At 58.2% G+C, this 22,317-nt stretch overlaps 1 protein-coding gene and 1 long non-coding RNA gene across 2 annotated transcripts in view; one reads left to right on the top strand and one right to left on the bottom strand.

The window, feature by feature from the left end:
• Positions 1-11,272: 11,272 nt before the first annotated feature.
• LOC144231439 (uncharacterized) lies at positions 11,273-13,005 on the bottom strand. The gene is made up of 2 exons (XR_013335085.1): positions 12,520-13,005; positions 11,273-12,128 (listed from the first exon to the last, which is right to left on the bottom strand). It is a non-coding gene; the product is annotated as an uncharacterized LOC144231439 (long non-coding RNA).
• A 2,225-nt stretch (positions 13,006-15,230) lies between these two features.
• Positions 15,231-22,317, top strand: part of MIB2 (MIB E3 ubiquitin protein ligase 2) — an 8,777-nt gene continuing 1,690 nt past the window's right edge. The window contains 8 exon segments of the mRNA XM_077763920.1: positions 15,231-15,535; positions 19,212-19,481; positions 19,564-19,735; positions 20,494-20,600; positions 20,686-20,880; positions 21,034-21,176; positions 21,283-21,390; positions 22,230-22,317. The exon segment at positions 22,230-22,317 is cut by the window's right edge and continues 9 nt beyond it. Of these exon segments, the coding sequence (XP_077620046.1) occupies positions 15,445-15,535; positions 19,212-19,481; positions 19,564-19,735; positions 20,494-20,600; positions 20,686-20,880; positions 21,034-21,176; positions 21,283-21,390; positions 22,230-22,317 (1,174 nt within the window). The 5' untranslated portion in view covers positions 15,231-15,444.

The raw sequence follows: 22,317 nt of genomic DNA, 5'->3' as shown, positions 1-22,317 counted from the left end.
TTCTCTTTGCCCGATGGCCCCTACCTGCAGATCTGAGCATCTTGGCCCAGCGCCACTTCCCACACCCCACTGGGTCCAGAGGGGCCTCAGAGGCAGCACGGTGGGTAGTGGGTCCCACGGTCCCTTGCCTCCAGCTGTGCATGGGGACCGAGACCAGCCCTGGGACTGAGCTCCTGGGGAGCGGTCAGTGTGAGGGACCAGGGTCCGGCAAGGCAAGGTGGGGGCCACAGCCTGGGGCCGTGAGCAAGAGCCCAGGGAACCGCTTCTGTGATGGGAGCACATGGTTCCCCAGGCCTCCTGTGGAGTCAGGAGGGACTTGACTTTGGGAAATTCGGCTGGGGCTGGCCCTGGGGCAGGGAGGGAGGCAGGCCTCTGTTTAGCTCCTGCGGTTGCAGCTCAGGGCTGCCCTTTTGCACACGTGCACTTCTCCATCTGACGTGCCGCACGCCAATGGCCATCTGTTGGAGAGGCCATCAGGAGACACGACTGCAGGTTGGACCTGAGAGCTGGCCCCGGGCACTCAGAGTTTCCTCCCCGGCCCCTGACCTTGGAGTGTGTGTTCCCCTTGCTTCCCTTCTCCAGAAGCTGCGCCGGGGACACGCCCTTGAGATGCTGAGGGGGTGCGAGGCCCTCTGGACGCTGTACGTGACTGACCCCCGTCAGGACTTCTGTGCGACCTTTAAGGTTCAGGCGGGCAGGTGTGGAGACCTCCGCATCTTCCTGCGTCCCAGGACAAGCCTAGTGCACAAGCTCCCTCGCTCAGTAAAACTGCCGCCTGGGGCACCTGAGCGGCTTGGCCACTTGAGCATCCAGCTCTTGATTTTGGCTCAGGTCATGACCCAAGGGTCATGGGATCGAGCCCCTTGTTGGGCATGTTGGGCTCTGCACTGAGTGCTGGGCATGGAGGCTGCTTAAAATTCTCTCTGCCCCTCACCCCACCCAAATAAACAAATAACTGAATATACATCCATAAGTACATAAGTAAATAAAAATACTTGTACTTTAGGAACACCTGGGTGGCTCCGTTGGTTACCCATCCGACTTTAGCTCAGGTCATGGTCTCATGGTTCATGACTTGAAGCGTCGCGTCAGGCTCTGTGCTGATGCTGTGGAGCCTGCTTGGGATTCTGTGTGTCCCTCTCTCTCTGCCCCTCCCTCACTCGTGCTCTGTCTCTCTCTCTCCAAAAATAAAGAAAGAAACTTTAAAAAGCCAGGTAGTAAACAATACCACAGCTGACGTTTGTGTGAAATTGTATTTGTTTGCAACCTCCTTGGGAGCTTCCGAGGTGTGGTTTGAAAGCTGATCCACACTGCAGAGGGCGGGGACCGAGGACACACGCGGCCACTCCAGCTGGCAGGTGGCAGGCGTTTTGTTTTTGTCTTATGTGAGTTTCTTTTCTTTTCTTTTCTTTTCTTTTCTTTTCTTTTCTCTTCTTTTCTTTTCTTTTCTTTTTCTTTTTTTCCTTTCCTTTCCTTTCAAGTATTTATCTTTGAGAGAGAGGGTGAGAGCGTAAGGGGAGGGGCCGAGAGGGACAGGATCTGAAGCCGGATCTGAAGTCAAACACTTAACTGACTGAGGCACCCAGTTAGTTTTTTGTTTTCTAACCCCAAGGTCAAGAGTTGCATGCTCCACTCTGGAAACAGTATGTAGGTTCCTCCAAAATTAAAAAAAGAACTACTTTACGACCCAGCATTTGCACTACTAGGTATTTACCCAAAAGATACAAAAATGCTGATTTGAAGGGGCACACGCTCAACAGTAGCCAAATTATGAAAAGAGTCCAATGTCCAATGACTGACAAATGGATAAAGAAGATGTGGGATATATATAGAATGGAATATACTCAGCGATGAAAAATGAAATCTTGCCATTTGCAATGGCGTGGAAGGAACTAGAGTATATTATGCCAAGTGACATACGTCCATCAGAGAAAGACAAATATCATATGATTTCATTCATGTGGAATTTAAGAAACAAAACAGATGAACATAGGAGAAAGGAAGGAAAAATAAGATTAAAACAGAGAGGGAAGCAAACCATAGGAGACTCTTAACAAACCGAGGGTTGCTGGGGTGGGGTAAATGGGGGATGGGCACTGAGGAGGGCACTTGTTGGGAGGAGAGCAGTGGATGTCACGTGTAAGAGATGAATCACTGGGTGTTACTCTTGACGCCAACACTACATAGTATGTTAACTAACTTGAGAATTAAAAAAATAAGATAAATAAAAATTAGCTCAAATATTAAAAAAAAAAAAAAAGAGTTGCACACTCCACTGAGTGACCCAGCCAGGTGCCCCCAAGTAGGTGGCGGTTTCTATCTTGTTTGTTTTAAAGTAGGAGGGGTTTTTTTTTGAGAGGGGGCCCCTGGGTGGCTCAGTCGGTTGAGCGTCTGACTTCAGGTCAGGTCATGATCTCACGGTTTGTGGATTCGAGCCCCGTGTCGAGCTCTGTGCTGACAGCTCAGAGCCTGGAGCCTGTTTCAGATTCTCTGTCTCCTCTCCTGCTTGTGCTCTCTCTCTCTCAAAAATAAATAAGACTAAACAAAAATTAAAAAAATAAACATTAAAAAATAGTGTAGGAGTATTTTGTTAAGTTTATTTATTTATTTTGAGAAAAAGAAAGTGAGAGAGGGGCAGAGAGTGAGAGAGAGAGAGAGAGAGAGAGAGACTCCCAGGCAGGCTCCGCAGTCAGCGCAGAGTCCGCGTGAGACTCGAACACATGAACTGTGAGATCATGATGGGAGCCGACATCAAGAGTCTGACATTTAACCAACTGAGCTGCCCAGGCGCCCCAATTCTTTATTACCTGTTTTTTAAATTTTTTTAATCTTTTATTTTTGAGAGAGAGATAGAGACAGAGACAGCGTGAGCAGGAGAGGGTCAGAGAGAGAGAGGGAGTCACAGAACCCAAAGACAGCCTCCAGGCTCCAAGCTGTCAGCACAGAGCCCAATGTGGGGCTCGAACCCATGAACAGTGAGATCATGACTTGAGCTGAAGTCGGATGCTTAACCGACTGAGCCACCCAGGCGCCCCCACTTACAGATTTTTTTTTTTTAATATTTTTATTTATTTCTAGGAGAGAGAGAGAGAGACAGCGCGAGCAGGGGAGGGTCAGAGAGAGAGGGAGACACAGACTCTGAAACAGGCTCCAGGCTCCAAGCTGGCAGTCAGCACAGAGCCCGACGCGGGGCTCGAACCCACAAACCGCGAGATCATGACCTAAGCGAAAGCCGGACGCCCAACCGACTAAGCCACCCAGGCGCCCCCACTTACAGATTTTTTAAAAGACACTTCATATCGTGAATATAAATAGAAGGTGCCAGAAAGATAAGTGTCAGTCTTCTTGTCCTGTTTGGAGGCACCGGACTGACCTTAAGAAGGGTGTCCCCAGAAGCCTCCTGGCCTTCGAACTCCCTGCACCCCCACTGCTGCCTGTCCCTCTGCTGCAGCGGCCTGAGAGCCTCCAGGGCCTGTCCGAGCCTGCTGGGCGTGGCCACCCATAGGGTCCCACTCCTACCTGGGGAGACAGCCTTCAGGTGAGCGGACCCAGGCCACAGGCTGCTTTGGGTCAGTGTCTGTGTGAGTGTGGTGTGGGGTCAGGCCTCACGGTCCCCTGCTCAAATTGGAGGACCTGTTGGAAAGGCTTCTGCCCATCGGGGGACAGCCAGACCAGCCTGAAGTGACAGCTTCCAGGACACACACACCCCCCCCGCAGCCCCCAGGGCCTGGAGAGAGCCAGGGGCCTCCCTGAGGCTGGCACCGGGCCTGCTGGGACCTTGAGCACGGAGAGGTAGGGACATGGGGTGACCACCGTGTCCACGGCCCCCGCAGCCCTCTGAGCCTGGCTGGCACAGCGCTTCCGGCATGTGGCACACACGTCACCCTCAGGGCTCTGGGGACTGTGATCCCACCCCCTCTGCACCCTCCTTTTTCTAGCTGCGGGGACGCCCTTCTCTTCTGGAGGAGCAGGGCCCCGACAGCTAACCTCTGGCCAAGCCCCAGAGCAGCAGGGCAGGACTGCGCTCTTGGCAGGGCGAGGGCTGGGCCCTGGGGGGGCGCTGGGGAAGAGGGGCCTTTGGTGGCGGCCCTGCCCCATTCTCCGGTTCAGGCTCTGGGAACCTGGGAAAGCTTTCACCTCCTTGCTGGGACAGCAAGGCCCAGGCCCCCCGTGTGACATGGCCTTCCTCAAGGTGCCGTCCTCTGCCTCCCTGCATGGGAGCAGGGCCACAGCCCGACTGCTCCGCACGTGCCTCAGCCACCACCGGGCCAGGCCACGCTGCGCCCGCCTTGGGCACCCGTGTGGCGCGAGCCAGGGGAGGAGGTGGTCTCCAGGGCCCCCCCAGTGCTCTGCCGCATGGTGCGCGTCCACAGGGGCATCAACGAGCGGGAGAAGTGAACTTGGGGAAGACGCCCCACAGACCCTAGGCCCAGGGCTAGCGGCCAGGAGGGAGGGCAGAGAGAACACTTTCAAGTGGCTGCTTGAGTCCCTGGATGCCAGGAGGGCACCTGAGCGATTTCCCTGTGAAGCCAGAAGCAAGTTGTGGAATCTCCCTCCTCTCCCTTTGAGCAGTTGTGCCGAATCCACAATTTTGTTGGTTTCTTTAGTAAACAGAATTGAAAGCCTCTGTTTCATCCACTCCACCCCACACGGTCCCTTTTTCTCTTGAATGTGTTATCACAGCGTTACTGCCCCAAGGGATGTTTCTGGGTCGCCCATGGAGGCAGATGGCTGTCCGTTGCAGCCACAGCCCCTCGGCACAGCGGTGGCCTCACCGCCCTGGCGTGGCCACGCAGTCCCTGCGCGCTGGCAGCCAAACAGGTGGGGTCCACTCACTTGCCATCTCGTTATTTAAAGATGCGGGGCCCTGCTGGCCAGGGAGAATGCGGAGAATGCAGAACCCCTCCATGATGCTAAGCCCAGCTCTGGGTTCTCTGACTCACCCTGCCCGACCCTCAGCTGCCAGTGGCTGCCCGCCTCTTCTGGTCCGGTTTCTGGTTTCACTGCACTTTGGGGTTACCGGTTCCCTCTTGTATTTTCCTCAGCTCAGCATGTAATTATTTTTTTTTAATGTTTATTTATGGAAGAGGGAGCGAGCAGGGGAGGGGCAGACAGAGAGGGAGACAGAAGATGGGAAGCAGGCTCTGCACTGGCAACAGAGAGCTAGACACAGGGTTCAAGTTCACAAACCGTTAGATCACGACCGGAGTTGAAGTCAGAGGCTCAACCCACTGAGCCACCCAGGCGCTCGTGCTCAGTCAGGAGCTTGACGCTTTCAATGTTTTGCACAGATTTTCCATCATTTCATTGAGGTCTTTCAAGTGACTTGATGCATCTTGCTGCTAAAAATGGAACTCCTTTTTTTTATTCTTAATTAAAAAATTTTAAATATATTATTATTATATTAATGTTTAGTTTGAGAGGGAGTGAGCGCGTGCATGAGCAGGGAAGAGGCAGAGAGAGGGAGTCACAGAATCCAAAGCAGGCTCCAGTCTCTGAGCTGTCAGCACAGAGCCTGACGTGGGGCTTAAAAAGAGCCTCAAGATCATGACCTGAGCCGAGGTCAGATGCTCAACCGACTGAGCCCCCAGGAGCCCCAAGGGACTCCTCTTTCCTAACTTTTGGTTTGTTTCATCATTTGGCTTTTTTTTCTTTTTTTTCCAGAGACAAAACCTGGCTCCCATACGCTACGCTGTAAAAGCATGTTGGGTGGACCCTGTCCTCCGGCCCAGACAGCCACCGTGGTCAGCGATGCGCGTTTCCCTCCAGGGGCGGCTAGCTGTCAGCCGCCAAGGCTGTGCAGCCCCGCCTTCCCCGGTGTTTACAGCCGTAGCATACTAAGTGCTCTCTCCTCTTGCCTTTTCTCCTTGGCGATATGCCTTGTGAGCGGCACCCTGTGGGTGGCAACCTCTGCCTCGGCGTGTGATACGGTCCANTGTGTGTGTGTGTGTGTGTGTGTGTGTGTACGTGTGCGCGCGCGCGTACGTGTGTGTATACGTACGTGTGTGTGTGTGTTGGGGGGTCTTGCCTTTTAAAAACGACAGGAACCTTCACGTAAAAAAAACGTTTTCCTGTCCTTTTCGTGTCTCGGCCCACTTGTGTCCGTCTCACCAGTTTGTGCTGCCCCAGCCTCTTACCTGCAACGTTGACTTGAAAACGCCTCCCAGTGGGGGCTTTCGATTGGCTTCTAACGGTTCTGCCAGGCCAACGTGTGTTGTGTTTATGGGGGAAAACGTAATGCTCTTGATCATTTCTGGACTTGGGGTCACATTTAGAAAAGCCTTCCGACCTGATGTTAAAAAGGGACCCTCAGGAGCCTGGGTGGCTCAGTCGGTTAAGCATGCGGACGCTGGATCTCAGGGTTGTGAGTTCAAGCCCCGTGTTAGGTGCAGAAACTACTTAAAAACCAAGTCTTCAGGGGGAAAAAAGTGGTGGANTGTTTTGGTTTGATTTATTCCAGGTCTGATTTTCATCAACTTGGGATTTGTCCTGGTGTAACGCACAAGCTTCAGAATCAGCTTCATTTATTAAATGGTTTATGATGCGGGGGGGCCACCCCCCACAGGAATCCCCACCCCCGTCCCTACAGGAATCCATGTGGTGTTTCTGGACTCTGTCACACTGTGTTAACTATCTGGATCTGAATGCTTCATCGTCTGGTAGGGCTCATACCCCTTCATTTTGTATTTCATAAATGTTCTGGGTATTCTTGTTACAGCTGAAAAAGAATGCCATGTTTATGGTCTGATTTTACTATTTTTTTTTTTTAGAGACAGAGAGAGAGAGGGCATCCACGCAATCGGGGGAAGGATAGAGGCAGGGAGAGCGAAGGGGGGGGGAGAGAGGGAGAGGGAGAGAGAATTTCAAGCAGGCCCCACGCTGTTTGAACACACAAAACATGAGGAACCTGGCCTCCATCTCACGACCTTGGGATCATGATCTGAGCCAAAATCAATAGTCCGACACTCAGCCGACTGAGCCATCCAGGGGCTCCTACACCATTTCTTTAATTTTTTTAAAAAATTTTTTAAAAATGTTTTATTTATTTCTAGGAGAGAGACAGCATGAGGGGGAGGGTCAGAGAGAGAGGGAGTCACAGACTGAAACAGGCTCCAGGCTCTGAGCTGGCAGCCAGCACAGAGCCCGACGCGGGGCTCGAACCCACAAACCGTGAGATCATGACCTAAGCGAAAGTCGGACGCTTAACCAACTAAGCCACCCAGGCGCCCCACTTTAATTTTTTTTTTAATGTTTGTTTATTTTTGAGAGAGACACACACAGCACGAGCAGGGGAGGGGCAGAGAGAGAGGGAGACACAGCATCCGAAGCAGCTCCAGGCTCTGAGCCATCAGCACAGAGCCCAATGCGGGGCTTGAGCCCACGATCTGTGAGATCATGATCTGAGCCAAAGTTGGACACTTAACTGACTGAGCCACCCAGGTGCCCCACCATTTCTTTTTAAATGCAGTACAAAGAAATCTGGTTAAGTAATTTGGAGAAGCATTTGGGGAAAAACACACCAATTCACAGATTTTTTTAAAAAAAAGATTATGGTTTCACACGCACAGCCACAAAGTGCCTCTCTGTGGAGACAAGCCCTTGGAACTCATGGACTTTTTTTTTTCAGAGGGAGTCAGAGAGAGAGAGAGTGGGGGAAGGGCAGAGGGAGAGAGAGAATCCTAAGCAGGCTCCATGTTCAATGTGGAGCCTGACGTGGGGCTTGAACGCACAAAACATGATATCATGACCTGAGCCGAAATCAAGAGTCAGATGCTTAACCGACTGAGTCACCCGGGTGCCCCAAACTCATGGACTTGTTTAAGCAGCATGGCGGTACTGCCTTTTCCTTCCTCGGCGCTCATGACAGGGCGGGGGTTGGTCTTCGTGCTGCGGCTGCTCCCACTAGGGGGTCCACCTGGTCATCAGTTTTACATCCACATCAGCTCCTTCTTCAAACCGATCGGGGCGCCTGTCCCTTCCGCGACTTCCTCTTTGCCTCTCTCGGGAAGGTCCGCGATGTCCTTGCCCTTCTCACCAGCCTTTACTCTTACTGCTCAGGACGGTGGTTCTCAGGGAGCACCTGATACTCCTACCACGGGTAGCGTGCAGTGTTGGGGATCAGCTCCTATGTGTCTCTTATGCCTTTGAAAGAAAGAACATTGGGGCGCCTGGGTGGCTTAGTCGGTTAGGCGTCCGACTTTCGCTTAGGTCGTGATCTCGCGGTTCGTGGGTTCGAGCCCCGCGTCGGGCTCTGTGCTGACTGCCAGCTCAGAGCCTGGAGCCTGTTTCAGTCTCTGACTCCCTCTCTCTCTGACCCTCCCCTGCTCACGCTGTCTCTCTGTCTCCTAGAAATAAATAAAACATTAAAAAAAAAGAAAGAAAGAGCATCTACTCGTGTGACACCTAGCTGGAGAGTCACCCCTCTAACGTGGCGCGAAGGGCTGGAGATGTGATGTGCTCCTTCCACGCTTCTCTTACTTTCCATTCTACCGTGACGTTCCACCGGGAGCCCCTTCCTTCCGCGTCACTGTGTGCTGCTCCTGCTTCCGGTGCCGACACGCCGTTTGGCTCCTTACGGGCTCTCCATCCATCTGCTCGGTAACCCTGGTCTGTTGCTTTTCTGCTTCTGCTTATTACATAGCAGCTCCTGTTCTTCCTTTCTCCAAAAAGCTTTCTGTTCGTGCTGGATCCGGCACCCCCCCTCCCCCAACGCCCGGGCCTGCGGTGGCCTCGCCACCGGTGTCCTGACCCAGGGGCACTGCCGCCCTCCCACTGACGGAAGCCGGCGCTCAGGGCGGGTCAGCTCTGTGGGGGCTTTTGCTGCCGGCAGGGTGCCTCTTTGGCTTGGTGACAAATTTCATCTGTGACAGCCGGGCGAATTTCAGTCAGAGAGAGGTTTGTCAATGACCTCATTTGATTCTCTGCTCTTCAGTCACCTTCTTGGGAACCAGACGTGACTTCTAGCGGCGCTTCCCGGCTGGAAGCGCCAGCATTTTCAGTGTCTTGCTCTCGCCCATCATTACAAGTGTCCTCCACCAGCGTCCTCTGTGGCCTTTGCTCTCTCTGGACAATTGTGAACACTTTTGTTCTTCCTTTCTCGAACTTCTGCTTTTCATGTTCCATTTCTTTCAGAAGCTTCTCGAATCCGAGTTGAAGAGTCCCGCATCTTCCTGCGGCAATTTGTGGAGGCTCCTGCTTTGCAGGGAGGCCGCAGGCGAGCCCCGCGGGTCCCCAAGGAGGACGGCCTTTGCTGGTGGTTCCGGCTGCCAATAAGGAGGCAATCTACCTCGCAGGGGACCGAAAGCTGCCCCACGCTCACAAACTGGTACCCTGGGCCATTGCAACATTTAACAGGCGGCGCCCCCAAGGCTGTGGTTGCTCTGGGTAATTACATGCCTGTTGTCAGGGGCAAGTCCCCCACCGTCTTGACTGCTGCCGTCTCCAGAAGGAGCAGTGTCCCCTGGGCCTGGTGCTGATGGCACCCAAGGCTGAGCCGGGGAAGGGGGGGCACAGGGGTGTAGGTACATTCTTGTTTCTGGTGGCCACATTCTGTTGAACTTTAATGTCCTTGAAAACTCCCACAATTGTTTGGACCAGATCTCATCGTGGACAATCCTGTCAACCTGGCATCCTTCCTGAGTGCTCTCCCACGGTGGTTTGCTTTCCCAAAGCTTCTCTTTGGTCAGTCCACGCTTGAGCTACCGGAGTCTGGACAGTTTGGATGCTTCCCGGTGCTGGAAGAGCTGCATCCATTGTGGTTGCTCTGAGGGCCGTTGCTGACCTCCTCGATCCCGTATTCTAATTTTTAAAATTTATTTTCTCAGAGGTTCACCTTCCACGTGAAATGCAGGATGATCCAGACCACATTTTGGAAGCGCGGTGGCAAGGTCACTGCGGCCTCTCTGGTCCGGGAACACGCAGTCACTGTTTCCTCTAATGCGTCTCTCACCTTTTCAGTGGCTCCACTTCTTCACAAGCAAGACAAGATCCAATTGAACTCAATTCTGACACTATCAACCTGGACACAGGGTCAGATCCCACAGGCTAACCGCTCAGTCCCACAGGACTGCCCCCCTCCCCCCTATGCACACACTTTAGATGCCTGTTGAAAGCCCAGGTTCTCGCCTGTGTTTCTAACCACCTGGCTAAAAATTAAAGGTTCCTACAACCTCCTCCTTGGGCTCAAGTAATTTGCTAAAGCGGCTCACAGAACTCAGGGAAATATTTGCCTTCCCAGATGGCTGGTTTCCGGGAGATCACGCAGGAACAGCCGGATGGGGGGGGAAGGCACAGTGTCCATGCTCGTCCAGGCGCAGCTCCCCGCGTTCACTGGCCAGGAGCGCTCCAGACCCTGTCCTTTTGGGTTTGTGTGGAGACCTCATAACGGGGGCATGGCTGATGAAGTCCTTGGCCATTGGGCACTGGGCTCAACCCCCAGCCCCTCTCCCCTCCCCGGAGGTCAGGGGTCGGGCTGAGTTCGGACCCTCTAATCACATGGTTGGTCCCTCTGGCAACCAGCCCTTACCCCTAGGAGCATGAAATGAATAAAGGGAAACCTCACTGAAGTGGACTGGAGATGCCAAAAGGAAAGGCTGTAAGGGGGAGCCGCCATTCAGTGTCAATTATAGTGGCACCGGGGGGCTCAGTCGGCTGAATGTCTGATTTCTGCTCAGGTCTGAATCTCATGCTTCAGGAGTTGGAAGCCCCACATCGGGTCACTGCTGTCAATGTGAGGCTCCCCTCGGACCCTCTGCCCCCCTCACGCTGCCCCTCCCTTGCTTGTGCTCTCTCAAAAATAAACATTAAAACAAAAAAGAGAGAAGGAGAGAAGTGTCTCCCCAAGGGAGGAATCAACAACAGAGACATCAATTATAGGCTCCAACAGGAAAAGACGTGCATTGTGTCACTACCCCTGCCCGGCAGCCCCCTGAATCCCTGCTTCTCTCCAATGTGCTTTGTTTCCAGACAACCCTCCTAACTTTCTCCTTCTCCACAAAATAACGTTCCTCTTCATTGCTCTCTGGACTTGCCTGTGGTTTTGCCATAGCTTGCATGTCCTGATTGCAATTCTGTTAGTCCCAAATAAACCCATTTTTGCAGGTAAAATAATGGTTTTAGTTTTGAGGTTAACAGAGTTTTTCCAAAAGCCACCTTATTAACATAAACTGAAGTGTGGTTGAAAGAGGCTTGTTATGAGTATCAAAATACCCCTTTATGACACTTTTCACTTAGGAAATGTAAAGGTTTTAGGAGCTCTATTCCAGAAACGGGATGAAAACCAAATGTACATTTCTTATAAGTCACAGAATCACAGAGCTTAACCAATCAACAGAAGGGATGGATAGTAAATTTAAGGATATCCACCAGAAGAAACACTGTTATCTGAATAACAGAAATCCCAGCAAGAACACACACAGAAAAACAGAAGGATTTTTTTTTTTAATGTTCCCCAAACTGGCGCCTGGCTGGCTCAGTCGGTTAAGCTGTTAGGCACCAGCCCTTGACTTCCGCTCCTGGTTCCCGGTTCCTGGACGGAGCGCGGAGTCAGCGGCCGCTGACAGCAGGGAGCCTGCCTGGGGTTCTCTCTGCCTCTCCCGTGTGCGTGCTGTCTTTCTCTCAGAATAAATACATAAACCTATAAAAAACAATGGAGTTCCCAGGCGGCAGGCAGGCAGGATGGGAGCCTCCAGGACGCAGAAGGGTGTGCTCGGTGCAAGCGCAGGGGCGCGCATCAAGGTGCGCCGCCGGGGCATTTCGGAGCACCAAGGCTCAGAAGGGCCTCACCGCTTTCAGAGAGAACGAACACACACCGCTGACCAGGGTCAGAACAGCTCTGGACCTCGCAGCGGCGTCCCTGGGACCTGGGAGCAAAACACGTGACCTCAGAAACTCTGAAGGTCAAGTGTTTCCAAAGCAGAATCCTACACTCTGCCAAACCGTCGATCAGAGACGGGCACAGGATGAGCCCCTCTCAGACGTGCACCCTCCCCAGAAGCTCCGGGGGGCTGACCGGCGCGAAACGAGAGGGAGACGGCAGGGGTGCGGGCGCGGGCGGCGGGGACAGCGCGCGGGAGCCCGGCTGGTGGGAAGCAGTCAGTGACAGGCGTGCGGAGAAAACGTCAGGGCGTCTGAAAAATAAAACACGCGTGCGTGACAGCCGGAGGGAGCAAAGAGGCGGTGTCCGCAGGGCGGCGGGAGCAGGCGGGGCGGCCGCTTCGCACACACGGAGCCGGCCGTCGCCGGGGGGCTACGAGCGCCCAACGTGCTTGCAGGCTCCGCCGCGTTGCACTCGGCCTCAGTTCCGCGGGGAGCAGAGCCACGGACTGGCGTTACTCTGATGTTTAAAACCCAGCACTTCGAGGGAGTCGCTGGGGAGGCCTCCGTCTCCGTGGCAACGGGCCGCGTCCCTGCCCTGAGCCGCGCCACGTAGGGCCTGCGCACGGCCGACGCGCTTCCGGCGAGGGTCCCGCCCCTTCGCGGGGGGCGTGGCCGCAAGTTCAGCGCCGCAGCGGGACTGACCTCTGGGCGCCGGTAGAGCGGCTCCCCTTGCTCGACCCGCTCGAGCGCGGTCCTCGGTGGCCTCCGTGGCGCCAGGGTCCCCGCGCCCACCTGGACTAGAGGCCCGGCCCCTTCCCGTCCAGGCGCTCTCTGCTTGGCTCCGAGCCCCCGGCCCGCAGCGTGGTGCGAGGCCCGCCGAGGCCGCCGCAGCCTCTCGACGACGTGTGCCGCACGCGGCCCGATGTGAACGCGCCCTCCGTCCGCGTTTCGCGGGGAGCCGAGCCCGAGCCTTCCCGGGAGCACCGCAGGAGGCTGCCCCGTCGCCCTCTGTTCGCTAGCCGGGACTCCCTCCCTCAGGCCCCGCCTCCTGCGGCCGCGTGCGTCACCGCCGCCGCGGGGCCTCCTGGGAGTTGTGGTTCCGACCCTCCTCCTCCAGCTCCGGCCCCAGCGGGCTGAAGACTACAACTCCCGGTAGGCCCCGCGGCGGCCCCAGGAGCCCCGAGCTCGGGGTNCAGGCTGCCGCGCACAGCGAGGCCGCCTGGCAGGTCACTAGCAGATAGACTCGGCGCTTCTCGGGCCCCCGGAGCTCCCGCGCCGAACGGGCGGGACGCAAACTTACGGGCAAGTGGAGGGGTCGACGGGGGCACTAGGGTTTGGCCTCAGGCGGGGCCCGGGGCGGCTCCCGAGGAAGGGGGATGGGGTGGCAGGCGCTAGGGCGGACCCGGGCCGGTGGGGCGGGATCACGCTCGGGGGTGCGCGCCGGTCCTGCCCAGTCCGGCCCACCCCCGCTGTCCCCGCCGAGCGTCGGCCGGGGCTCCGCGCCGGACCCTGACGTCTGCAGCGCCCGGGCCGCCAGCCCTCCTGCTCGGCTGCCGGCGGCACGTCGTGTTCGGGCGCTGCGGCTCCTGCGCGCCTCAGGCAGCGACTGCTGCAGCAGGAGCGAGGCCGCCAGAGCCCAGGGAGCCCTGCAGGCCTCTGGGGCAGCGCTGGGTGCCGCGGTGTTGGCACGGGAATGGGCATGTAGACAGCGGGCAGCCCAGAAGCAGATGGGGTAGCCCAGCCCTGTCGCCTCGGTCCCGTCGGAGGTGCTAACCGTGCGTCTTGGCTTCTGCTAGGCGCCACAGGGTTGGATGGCCGAGGGCTTGCGCTGAAGCTCGGCCAGGCTAGAGGCCGGTGCCCACGTCTCCAGGCATCAGGACTGCAGCCCGACAGTGTCAAGGCAGGGGGGGTGGCGACTGGACGGCCAGACAGGTGAGCTCTTGACAGGCTGTGGTGCGGTAGTTTGGATCTGGCTGTTTCTTCCTGTGGATTCTGTTTGATGCCTTGTCAGAGGAGTTTGGGTTATTTTTGAGTGTGTGTGTACGTGTGTGAGGGCGATAAATAATTCTGCTCCGGCATCCTCCGAATTCAGATCTGAATGAAGAAATCAGGAAAGGTGACACAAAGGCTTCATCCTGGTGGGACCAGCGGGGCAGGTCCCCTTCTGTCAGCTGCAGATGCAACAAGTATCTGAATGCCTTGCTCCCGCTCAGATGGGCCCTGTGCAGTGGTTGGGGCAGGACACCCCAATCTGCAGGGTTCTCGAGGGCTTCTGTTTGGGGGGGGGGCAGGAGTCAGGTGATGACAGCCCTGTACTTCCTCTAGGCGTTTGGCCAGCTGGGGTCTTCATGCTGGGCCAAGTTGGGTTTCCTGGACTTTCTGTCTCAGGGCTTCACCCTGGTCCCTCATGGGCCGGACTCTGCAGCACCCAGGATGTCCACCTTTGCCTTAGCCAGAGCTCCCACGTGACAGGGGCTGTGATTCACCAAGTTTTGCCAGTTGATTGTGCCCCACATGGTGTTGATTCAAACAGCACCATCAGACACAGCCAGAGGCAGGAGAGGAGCGGCGACGGCATGTCACGTGCCACGTCAGTGTCACCTAACTGTATTCCTTTGAATAAAGGCAGTTTGCCCACTTCTTAGCTAAATGATATTTAACCTTTATGGCTTTTAAAAGTTTTCCAATAAAATGTTCACAAATAGGGAAAACACCTGATTTCTACACTGGCCTCATGTGTGTTTCAGAAATCGCTTTGCCTACAAGAGCTGGCGGCTTCTTGAGACGTGAGAAACTAGAAACCTGCAGAATAGACCCTGGTGTCCGCCTGCATGGTTAAGACGGTAAATGCTAAAAGTGTAAAACTGCCTTTTAACAAACATTCTCTCCAGACTTGCTTGCCCGTTTGGTTGCTGCGCTCTGTGTTGGCCTGGTTGCTAGTTTCCGACAGGAAATCTTGGTGGCTGTCGAAATTTGCGACCTGAGAAGTAGCAGCTAAATGTCTGGGATGCTGACTCGAGGCCGGCTCGTCTTCTGAGGTAAGTTACAGTCCTGCTAACGTGTGTCCGTCCCCTCCTGCTCGGGACGTGCCCAGCGACAGCCTCTGAGGGCATTTGGGTGCCAGGCAGGGATGTGGCCGGTAAGCTCTGAGGAAGACGTCAGAGTGTAGTGTTTCTGGCAAAGGAAGAAAAAAAATAAGTCTCTGGGTGAATAGCCCACTGGAAGGGCGCCGTCTTTCTCTGTAGCCCCTCTGGCTTTGCCCCTGCCTCCCGGCTCTCAACCCCGGTCCATCGCCCACTTGCCACGCCCTTCCCGAGCATCGTGGTGGGACTGCCTACAGTGAGATAGAGAGGCCTGGTCGGGGGCACGGGGGCTGGGCACCTGATGTCACGTGGGGCCCAAGTCCTGGGCCCCCAAAGACGGTGACAAGGACCAGGCAGAGAGGTGAGAGGAGAGAAGTGAGAGACTGGAACGCTGCCAGCCTCCTCGTGAGGGTGCAGGAACGCCAGGCCAAGATGTTCCTGAGGCCCGGGAGCTGGTTGTCCCATCTCGGAGGTGGACATGTAGGAGGGGACAGCTGGGAGGTGCTGCTGGAGGCTCTGCTCAGGCCTGAGATGAGGTGACACCATGCTGGACGGAGCTGCTGAAGCAGGGCGTAGACCTCAAGTCCTGCGGGATCGGGTGCTGGAGACGAGGAGACACGGAGGCTCCCAGGGCTGTGCGTGTCTCCAGAGTAGGCCGCTCCTCTTCTCTCCATTGTCCTCAGGGGGCGCTGGTCTGGGTGAGCACAGTGAGGGGCAGGAAGGGCCCACGGTCCAGTGTGTCCCGTTGGGCTGCGTCCCACGTGGATTGGTGCGTTCCCAGGAGGCACAGCCCTGGGCAGGGGTTGGCGGCTCACCTGACAAGCCTAGGGGAGGGCTGGCTGTGCTAAAAATATTGGACATGAGTGTAACAGGTGCTGGGCTGCCCTGGGGACCTGCCTTGCTGCCCCACATGGGGCTGGCAGCGGCTCAGGCCTGGTCCTGGTTTCTCACAGATCCTTCTGGGCACCTCCCCTCCCCCCCCCGACCCCTCTCTTTGTTCTCTGCCCGTTCCCATAGGGCAGGGCTGGGCATGGGCACAACTTACTTTCCGTCTTGGGGTGCCACCCCACCCCCCACTGCCTGCCACCGTGTCTTTTTGGAAGTGGTTCTGCAGCGCGTGCCCGGTAGGGCCCCAAGGTCAGCAGGCAGGCCGGTGTGGCTGCCAGGCTGGCCTCACAGAGGGCGAGCCACCCTGGCCACAGAACGGCTGTGGCACTGATTCGTGGCACTCGGGTCCCTTCCTGCCCCGAGTCCTATTTCAGTGTGGGGCCAGTTTCTGCACCCTGCGGGCGGGGACCCCCCGGGCCTGTGTGCCCACGCTGGTCTGGGTCTGCGGTCGCTGGAACGAGGCCCACTGAGGCTGAGGGTGTGTTCGCAGGGTGCTGGGAAGGGCAGGGAGCAGCTTGGGGTGACCCGTCCACACCGCCGGCTCCGGTGGCTTCCCAGCAGGCAGGAACATCTGGCCGGGTAGGGGTGAGGCGTGTACACCAAGGGGCAGTCGCTGCTCTGCAGGCCGGCGCCTCGGGCCGTGCTGCTCCACCTGAGACACACGTGTGGCAGCTGCTGAGGGGGGCGCCAGGCAGGAGGCTGAGGCCACGTGCGGGTGGACCCGACCCCGGGGATGCCTCCCCTCCTGTGGAGCTGGCTGGCACCCAAGGGTGACAGGCATGCTCGGGTGGCATTCTCGCCACGGCAGGCCTGGGCTCGTGGAAGAAAGAGGAATCTTGGTGCTGGAGCCTGCTGTGGTCTCAGGCCCGGCTGCCCTGTTGTAGCAGAGGCCAGAGAGCAGGAGGGAAGGCAGCTGCGAGGCGACAGCGCAGGGAGGCAGGGTGGCCTAAGAGGTGAGCTCTCGGGATGCGTGAGCAACGAGGGGTTTCTCTGAGGAGAGACTCCTAATTAGTCCATGGGTTGGGAAGGTTCATCCTTCCAAAACACCTGCCTGTTTCTGCGGAAGCCCTGGAGGCCCTGCCTGGGCTGGGTGAGGAAGCACTATCACGGGGAGCCTGTCCGGGGAGGGGGAAGTTGCAGCAGCCGGAGCTGGCTGACTGGTTCCCGCCACTGAGAGTCCGAGGGGCCCAGTGGCTCAGACACGCAGGGTAGGCACGGACCGAGGCCCCCGCTCCAAGGGCACTGCCCCTGCCGTGCCCGTCCTGCGCTGGACGTGGGCCTCAGAGTAGAGTTGGGCAGAGGGTGGACGTCAGATGGTCTGTGGGGCTTGGCCCCGCCTCTGGCAAAGCCTCGCTGCCACCCCCTCCTCACTGCCCACCTGTGGCCTCGGCTGGATGGCAGTGCTTCCTGAGCTGTCCGGGCCTGGGACGCGAGCATGGGGTTGGGAACGGGGGTGGACTCGGGACCTTGGAGAGGGCCCCGCGCGGAGCAGTGACCTGTGGTTTTCCTCCCTTGCTGCTGGCCAGCGTCCTGCGGCTGACCAGGGCCACTGGGCCCTAATGGGAGGTGGCAGTAGCCTGTCTGCTCCTCAGCTTCACCCCAGCCACCCTCAGTCTCCCTCCTGCCTCCCGGGTTCACACGCAGGCCAGCTGTCTGCACAGTGTCAGGGTTCTCCTGGCAACGTGACAGACTCTGGCAGAAGTGGAGTCCCTGGGGCCCCTCCTCTTCCAAGGCTGTTGATTTCCCCTTTTTTTTTTAAATTTTTTTTTTATTTATTTCTAGGAGAGAGAGAGAGGCAGCGTGAGCAGGGGAGGGTCAGAGAGAGAGGGAGTCACAGACTGAAACAGGCTCCAGGCTCCGAGCTGGCAGTCAGCACAGAGCCCGACGCGGGGCTCGAACCCATGAACCGCGGGATCATGCCCTAAGCGAAAGTCGGACGCTTAACCGACTAAGCCACCCAGGCGCCCCGATTTCCCCTTTTAACGGTCACTCAAGTCCCTTCTTGTCATTAGTTAAAAAATACTTTATTGAAGAAACATAATACCCACCCCAGGTCAGAAGTGGCCCAAGTCTGCAGAGGCACATAAGCAGCACTCAGCCCAGGAAGTGTATGTTCCTGGGTCCCAGGGCCTCCATGGCGACCTCCACCGCCGGCTGCCTGCCTCCAGCGGCCTGAATTTGCTTGTCCTGTTTGTGAGCTTTCTTGTAAATGGATTCAGGTAGTGAGTACGTGGGTTGCTTTCCTTCGGGAGCAGTAGAGCTTTGCCTCCCAACTGCTCCTGTGTATGGTATGGTGGCCGTGTGCTCCCCCTGGGGATAAGTCACGCCTCATGACCCAGTTCACCCTTGAGGCTATGGGGGAGGGTGCTGCTGTGATCACAGGTGTCCCCTCCACCAGGTACAAGTCTGGAGTGGCCAGGCCGCGGTTCTGCACAGAAGACCCCAGAAGCGGGGCCCAGAGTGACCTCAAGGCACTGTCCACTAATCTAGGATAGTGTCACACTCACGAGCAGTGGCCTGGTGACCAGATGTATTTATTAGTCTTGGGGGGTGGTGAGAAACACCTGTGCTGGTGCTTTGCCCCTTTTCTCTCAGGCCGTCTGCATTTGCACGTTCTCTCCCCGCCCCAGATACAAGCCCTCTCTGGGCTGTGCGCGCGGCTGCTGTGCCTTCTGGGGCTGCTGCAGTTTTATTCGCTTGGTGGCTTGACAGACACCGGACTTCACTGCAGCCCGACTTCTAAACTGGCTGCACAAAAGAGTGTGTTTTCTTCTGGAAGCTTTATTGTCTTACCTTTCATGTTACTGTAGTCTGAATCCATTAATTTTTTTAATGCTTATTTATTTTGAGAGAGAGAGGCTGAGAGAGAATCCCAAGCAGGCTTCTCCCTGTTAGCGCAGAGCCAGACATGCGGCTTGATCTCAGGAATCGTGAGGTCATGACCTGAGCCGAAACCCCAAGTCAGATGCTCAACCAACTCAGCTGTCCCCTCCCCCCGATCCATTAATTTTAAAGCAAATATGAGCTGATGGCCCACTGCGTGCCAGCCACCCAGGACGGGATCCGCTAGTAGAGTCAGACCGTCCACGGTACTTGCTCAGGGTCCCTGCTTGCCAGACCTTGTTCCCTGGGGATCCAGTGTCTTCTCTCCAGGACTGCCCCTACTTCTGCCCATGCTCGACATAGGGCAGCACCTCATAGTGGCTCAAGGGAACTTTCCAAAGGGGTGTCCCACTCCTCCTACAGGAGAGGTGCCATTTGCCTCTGTGGCCTGTGTCCCCTTCTGCCGGCCACGTGAGCCTCCTTTGGTCTCTAAGTGCACATGCTCACCATGCTTCTCCCTGCCACAGGCCATTTGCACTCCTCCCCCCCCCCCAATCTGTGGCCTTCTAGATGTGGCCTGAGGGTACCATCTGCCTGCAGGTCCCGGAGCAGTCGTGCCCACCATGGACCCAGACCCCCAGGCAGGCGTGCAGGTGGGCATGCGTGTGGTACGCGGCGTGGACTGGAAGTGGGGCCAGCAGGACGGCGGCGAGGGTGGCGTGGGCACCGTGGTGGAGCTCGGCCGCCACGGAAGCCCCTCGACCCCTGACCGCACGGTAGTCGTGCAGTGGGACCACGGCACCCGCACCAACTACCGCGCAGGCTACCAGGGTGCGCACGACCTGCTGCTGTACGACAACGCCCAGATCGGTGCGTGTGCGCGTGCGCGCGGGGGCGGGCCCGGGGGGCGGGGGCAGAGGCCCCCCGCCCCCTGACCCTGCCCCGTCCCCAGGCGTCCGCCACCCCAACATCGTCTGTGACTGCTGCAAGAAGCACGGGCTGCGGGGCATGCGCTGGAAGTGCCGCGTCTGCTTCGATTACGACCTGTGCACGCAGTGCTACATGCACGGCAAGCACGACCTCACCCACGCCTTCGAGCGCTACGAGACGGCCCACTCGCGCCCGTGAGTTCCGCCCGCCGCCCTGCCGCGGGGTGCCCGCCCGACGGGGGTCGGGGCCCTGGCCTGTGACGTCCAGAGCACCTGCAGCGCCTTTCCTCCAGGCGTGGCCGGGGGCGCGGTCACTCCAGAGGCCTGGTCACCGGAACGATGCCCCCCACCTCCGTGGAAGGCCGCCCTGTCCACTGTGCCCTGGCACCGGCCCTAGAGCCAGGCACGGCTGGCTTCCCGGTGCAGCTGTGGTGGGGACGTGAGGTGGCCTGTGTGGGGCTGTGTGGTCAGCATCCCCCGGGAGGCCCTGGGGGCCTGTGCTGCACCTTGGGAGGGGTGACGGTGGGGAGGGGGTGGAACTAGGAGGAGTCTCCTGGGCTGGGGTGGCCCCCCCTAGAGACACCACCCAGTCTCCTTGATGCTTCCCATGTGCCTGGAGGGGCAGTGTGTGCTCTGGCTGCCGGCTGCCTGCTGGCCAGGGTGGGAGCAGGGGTCACCTGCCTGGGCGCCTCGGGTCCTTCTGCCATTTCTGCATTTGTATGCGCTGAGCCCTGCCCGCTGTGTGCAGAGCTCTGGGAACACCCCTTACGGCGCTCAGCCCGGCAGGAGGCGGGTGCCCAGTGACTGCATACAGAGGCCCTGCTGAGAGGGGCTCAGAGCAGAAGGCAGGGACCTGCCGGGCCAGCCATCCCAGGGCAAGGACGGGGTGGGCCAGGGGCGTGTGCCATTGCCCTGCTTCCCATGTGGCCCAGCACCCACTTGCTCTCTTGCAGGGTCACGCTGAGTCCCCGCCAGGGCCTCCCCAGGATCCCGCTGAGGGGCATCTTCCAGGGGGCGAAGGTGGTACGGGGCCCCGACTGGGAGTGGGGCTCGCAGGACGGTGAGTGGGGGGCCAGGCTGCCCCTGGCTGTGGCTCAGCCTCACCACATGGGCTTAGCCTGCCGGTGGGACCCTTGTCTCCCCAGGCGGGGAAGGGAAGCCAGGCCGAGTGGTGGACATCCGTGGCTGGGACGTGGAGACGGGCCGGAGCGTGGCCAGTGTGACGTGGGCAGATGGCACCACCAATGTGTACCGTGTGGGGCACAAGGGCAAGGTGGACCTCAAGTGTGTGGGCGAGGCGGCCGGTGGCTTCTACTACAAGGAGCACCTGCCACGGCTCGGTAGGGGCTGGCACCCCGTGGCCCACGCCCGCCCGCCCTGCTGCCCCCCTGCCCCAGTGGGGTCCTGGGGCGGTGCCTGGTGGGGGCTGACCTGTGAAGGTGCGGGGGGTGGGGGAAGGATGCTGCTGAGGGGGGCCTGTTGCCCGCCCCCAGGCAAGCCGGCAGAGCTGCAGCGCAGGGTGAGTGCCGATGGCCAGCCTTTCCAGCACGGGGACAAGGTTAAGTGTCTGCTGGACACAGACATCCTGAGGGAGATGCAGGAAGGCCACGGCGGGTGGAACCCCAGGATGGCGGAGGTGAGCCGCCCCACCTGCTGAGCCCCCTGTACCCTCCCCTCCCCACATCCTCTGGACCCCCAGCCCTCCCGCTCCACCCAGCCATGGCCTCCATGACCCGCCACAGTTTATCGGACAGACGGGCACGGTGCACCGCATCACGGACCGTGGGGATGTGCGTGTGCAGTTCGGCCATGAGACCCGCTGGACCTTCCACCCTGGGGCTCTCACCAAGGTGCATGGGGGGCTGGGCTGAGCCCATCTGTTTGCTTCTGCACCCCCTCCGGGGACCTGCTCAGCTCTGGGAATGCCTTTCTCTAACCCTGAAGGAAGAGGGAGGGCTTTGCAGGGTCTGGAAGGGACTGAGTTCCATGGAGAGGGGATCGGGTGTGAAGGGATACAGAGGGTGAGGCGCTGGGGGTGATGGNGTGGGGGGCAGGTGGGGGGGGGGGGGGTGGGGCACTGGGGAGCAGTGGGAAGGCCCTTCAGGACGGACACTTAGCCGGGGACGGGGGTGGACGGGGGTGGGCACAGTGAACCCTGTTTGGGAAGCAGCGTTCTGCGGGTGGGGCGGCTACCCCAGCAGGGTCCTGGAACCCGGGGTTGGGTGTTGGGAGGCGTCATGGGACAGACGGTTTGTAGAGCAAGTCCTGGACGGGGAGGGCGTGGCCAGGAAAGGTTTGGGGCCCGGGAAGGAGCGGCGCCTGATGGCCTTGGGTTATCCCAGGACCCCACCCCCATTCTCGTGCCGGTCTAGACCGGCCTCGGCCGTGCTGCCCGCTTCTCCATCGGTGCATAGGGTCAGGCCCGCCTCGGCCTTCACCCGGCTTGGCTTTGGTCTGGTCTGGACGCCACTGCCTGGATCCTTCTCTGGCTGTCACCCCCACGGCTCTGGGGCTGGCCACCAGGGCTGCCCTGGTCACTGTGGCCTCATTCAGCTCTCAGGCAGGGGCTGGGGTCAAGTTGAGGCCCGCTTGTCCTGTGGAGTTCAATGGAGGTGCTTCCCGGCTCCAAGGCCCTGGGCAGCCACACTCGCCTGGGGGGTGCCCCTCATGTGCCCTCTCTGTCACTCAGCACAACGCCTTCTGGGTGGGCGATGTGGTGCGGGTCATCGATGACCTTGACACGGTGAAGCGGCTGCAAGCTGGGCATGGCGAGTGGA

The sequence above is a fragment of the Crocuta crocuta genome, unplaced genomic scaffold, assembly GCF_008692635.1.
Source record: "Crocuta crocuta isolate KB4526 unplaced genomic scaffold, BGI_CrCroc_1.0 scaffold13, whole genome shotgun sequence".
Lineage (NCBI taxonomy): Eukaryota > Metazoa > Chordata > Mammalia > Carnivora > Hyaenidae > Crocuta > Crocuta crocuta.
The sequence above is the reverse complement of the archived record's forward strand: the minus strand, read 5'-3'. Positions and strand labels throughout refer to the sequence as shown.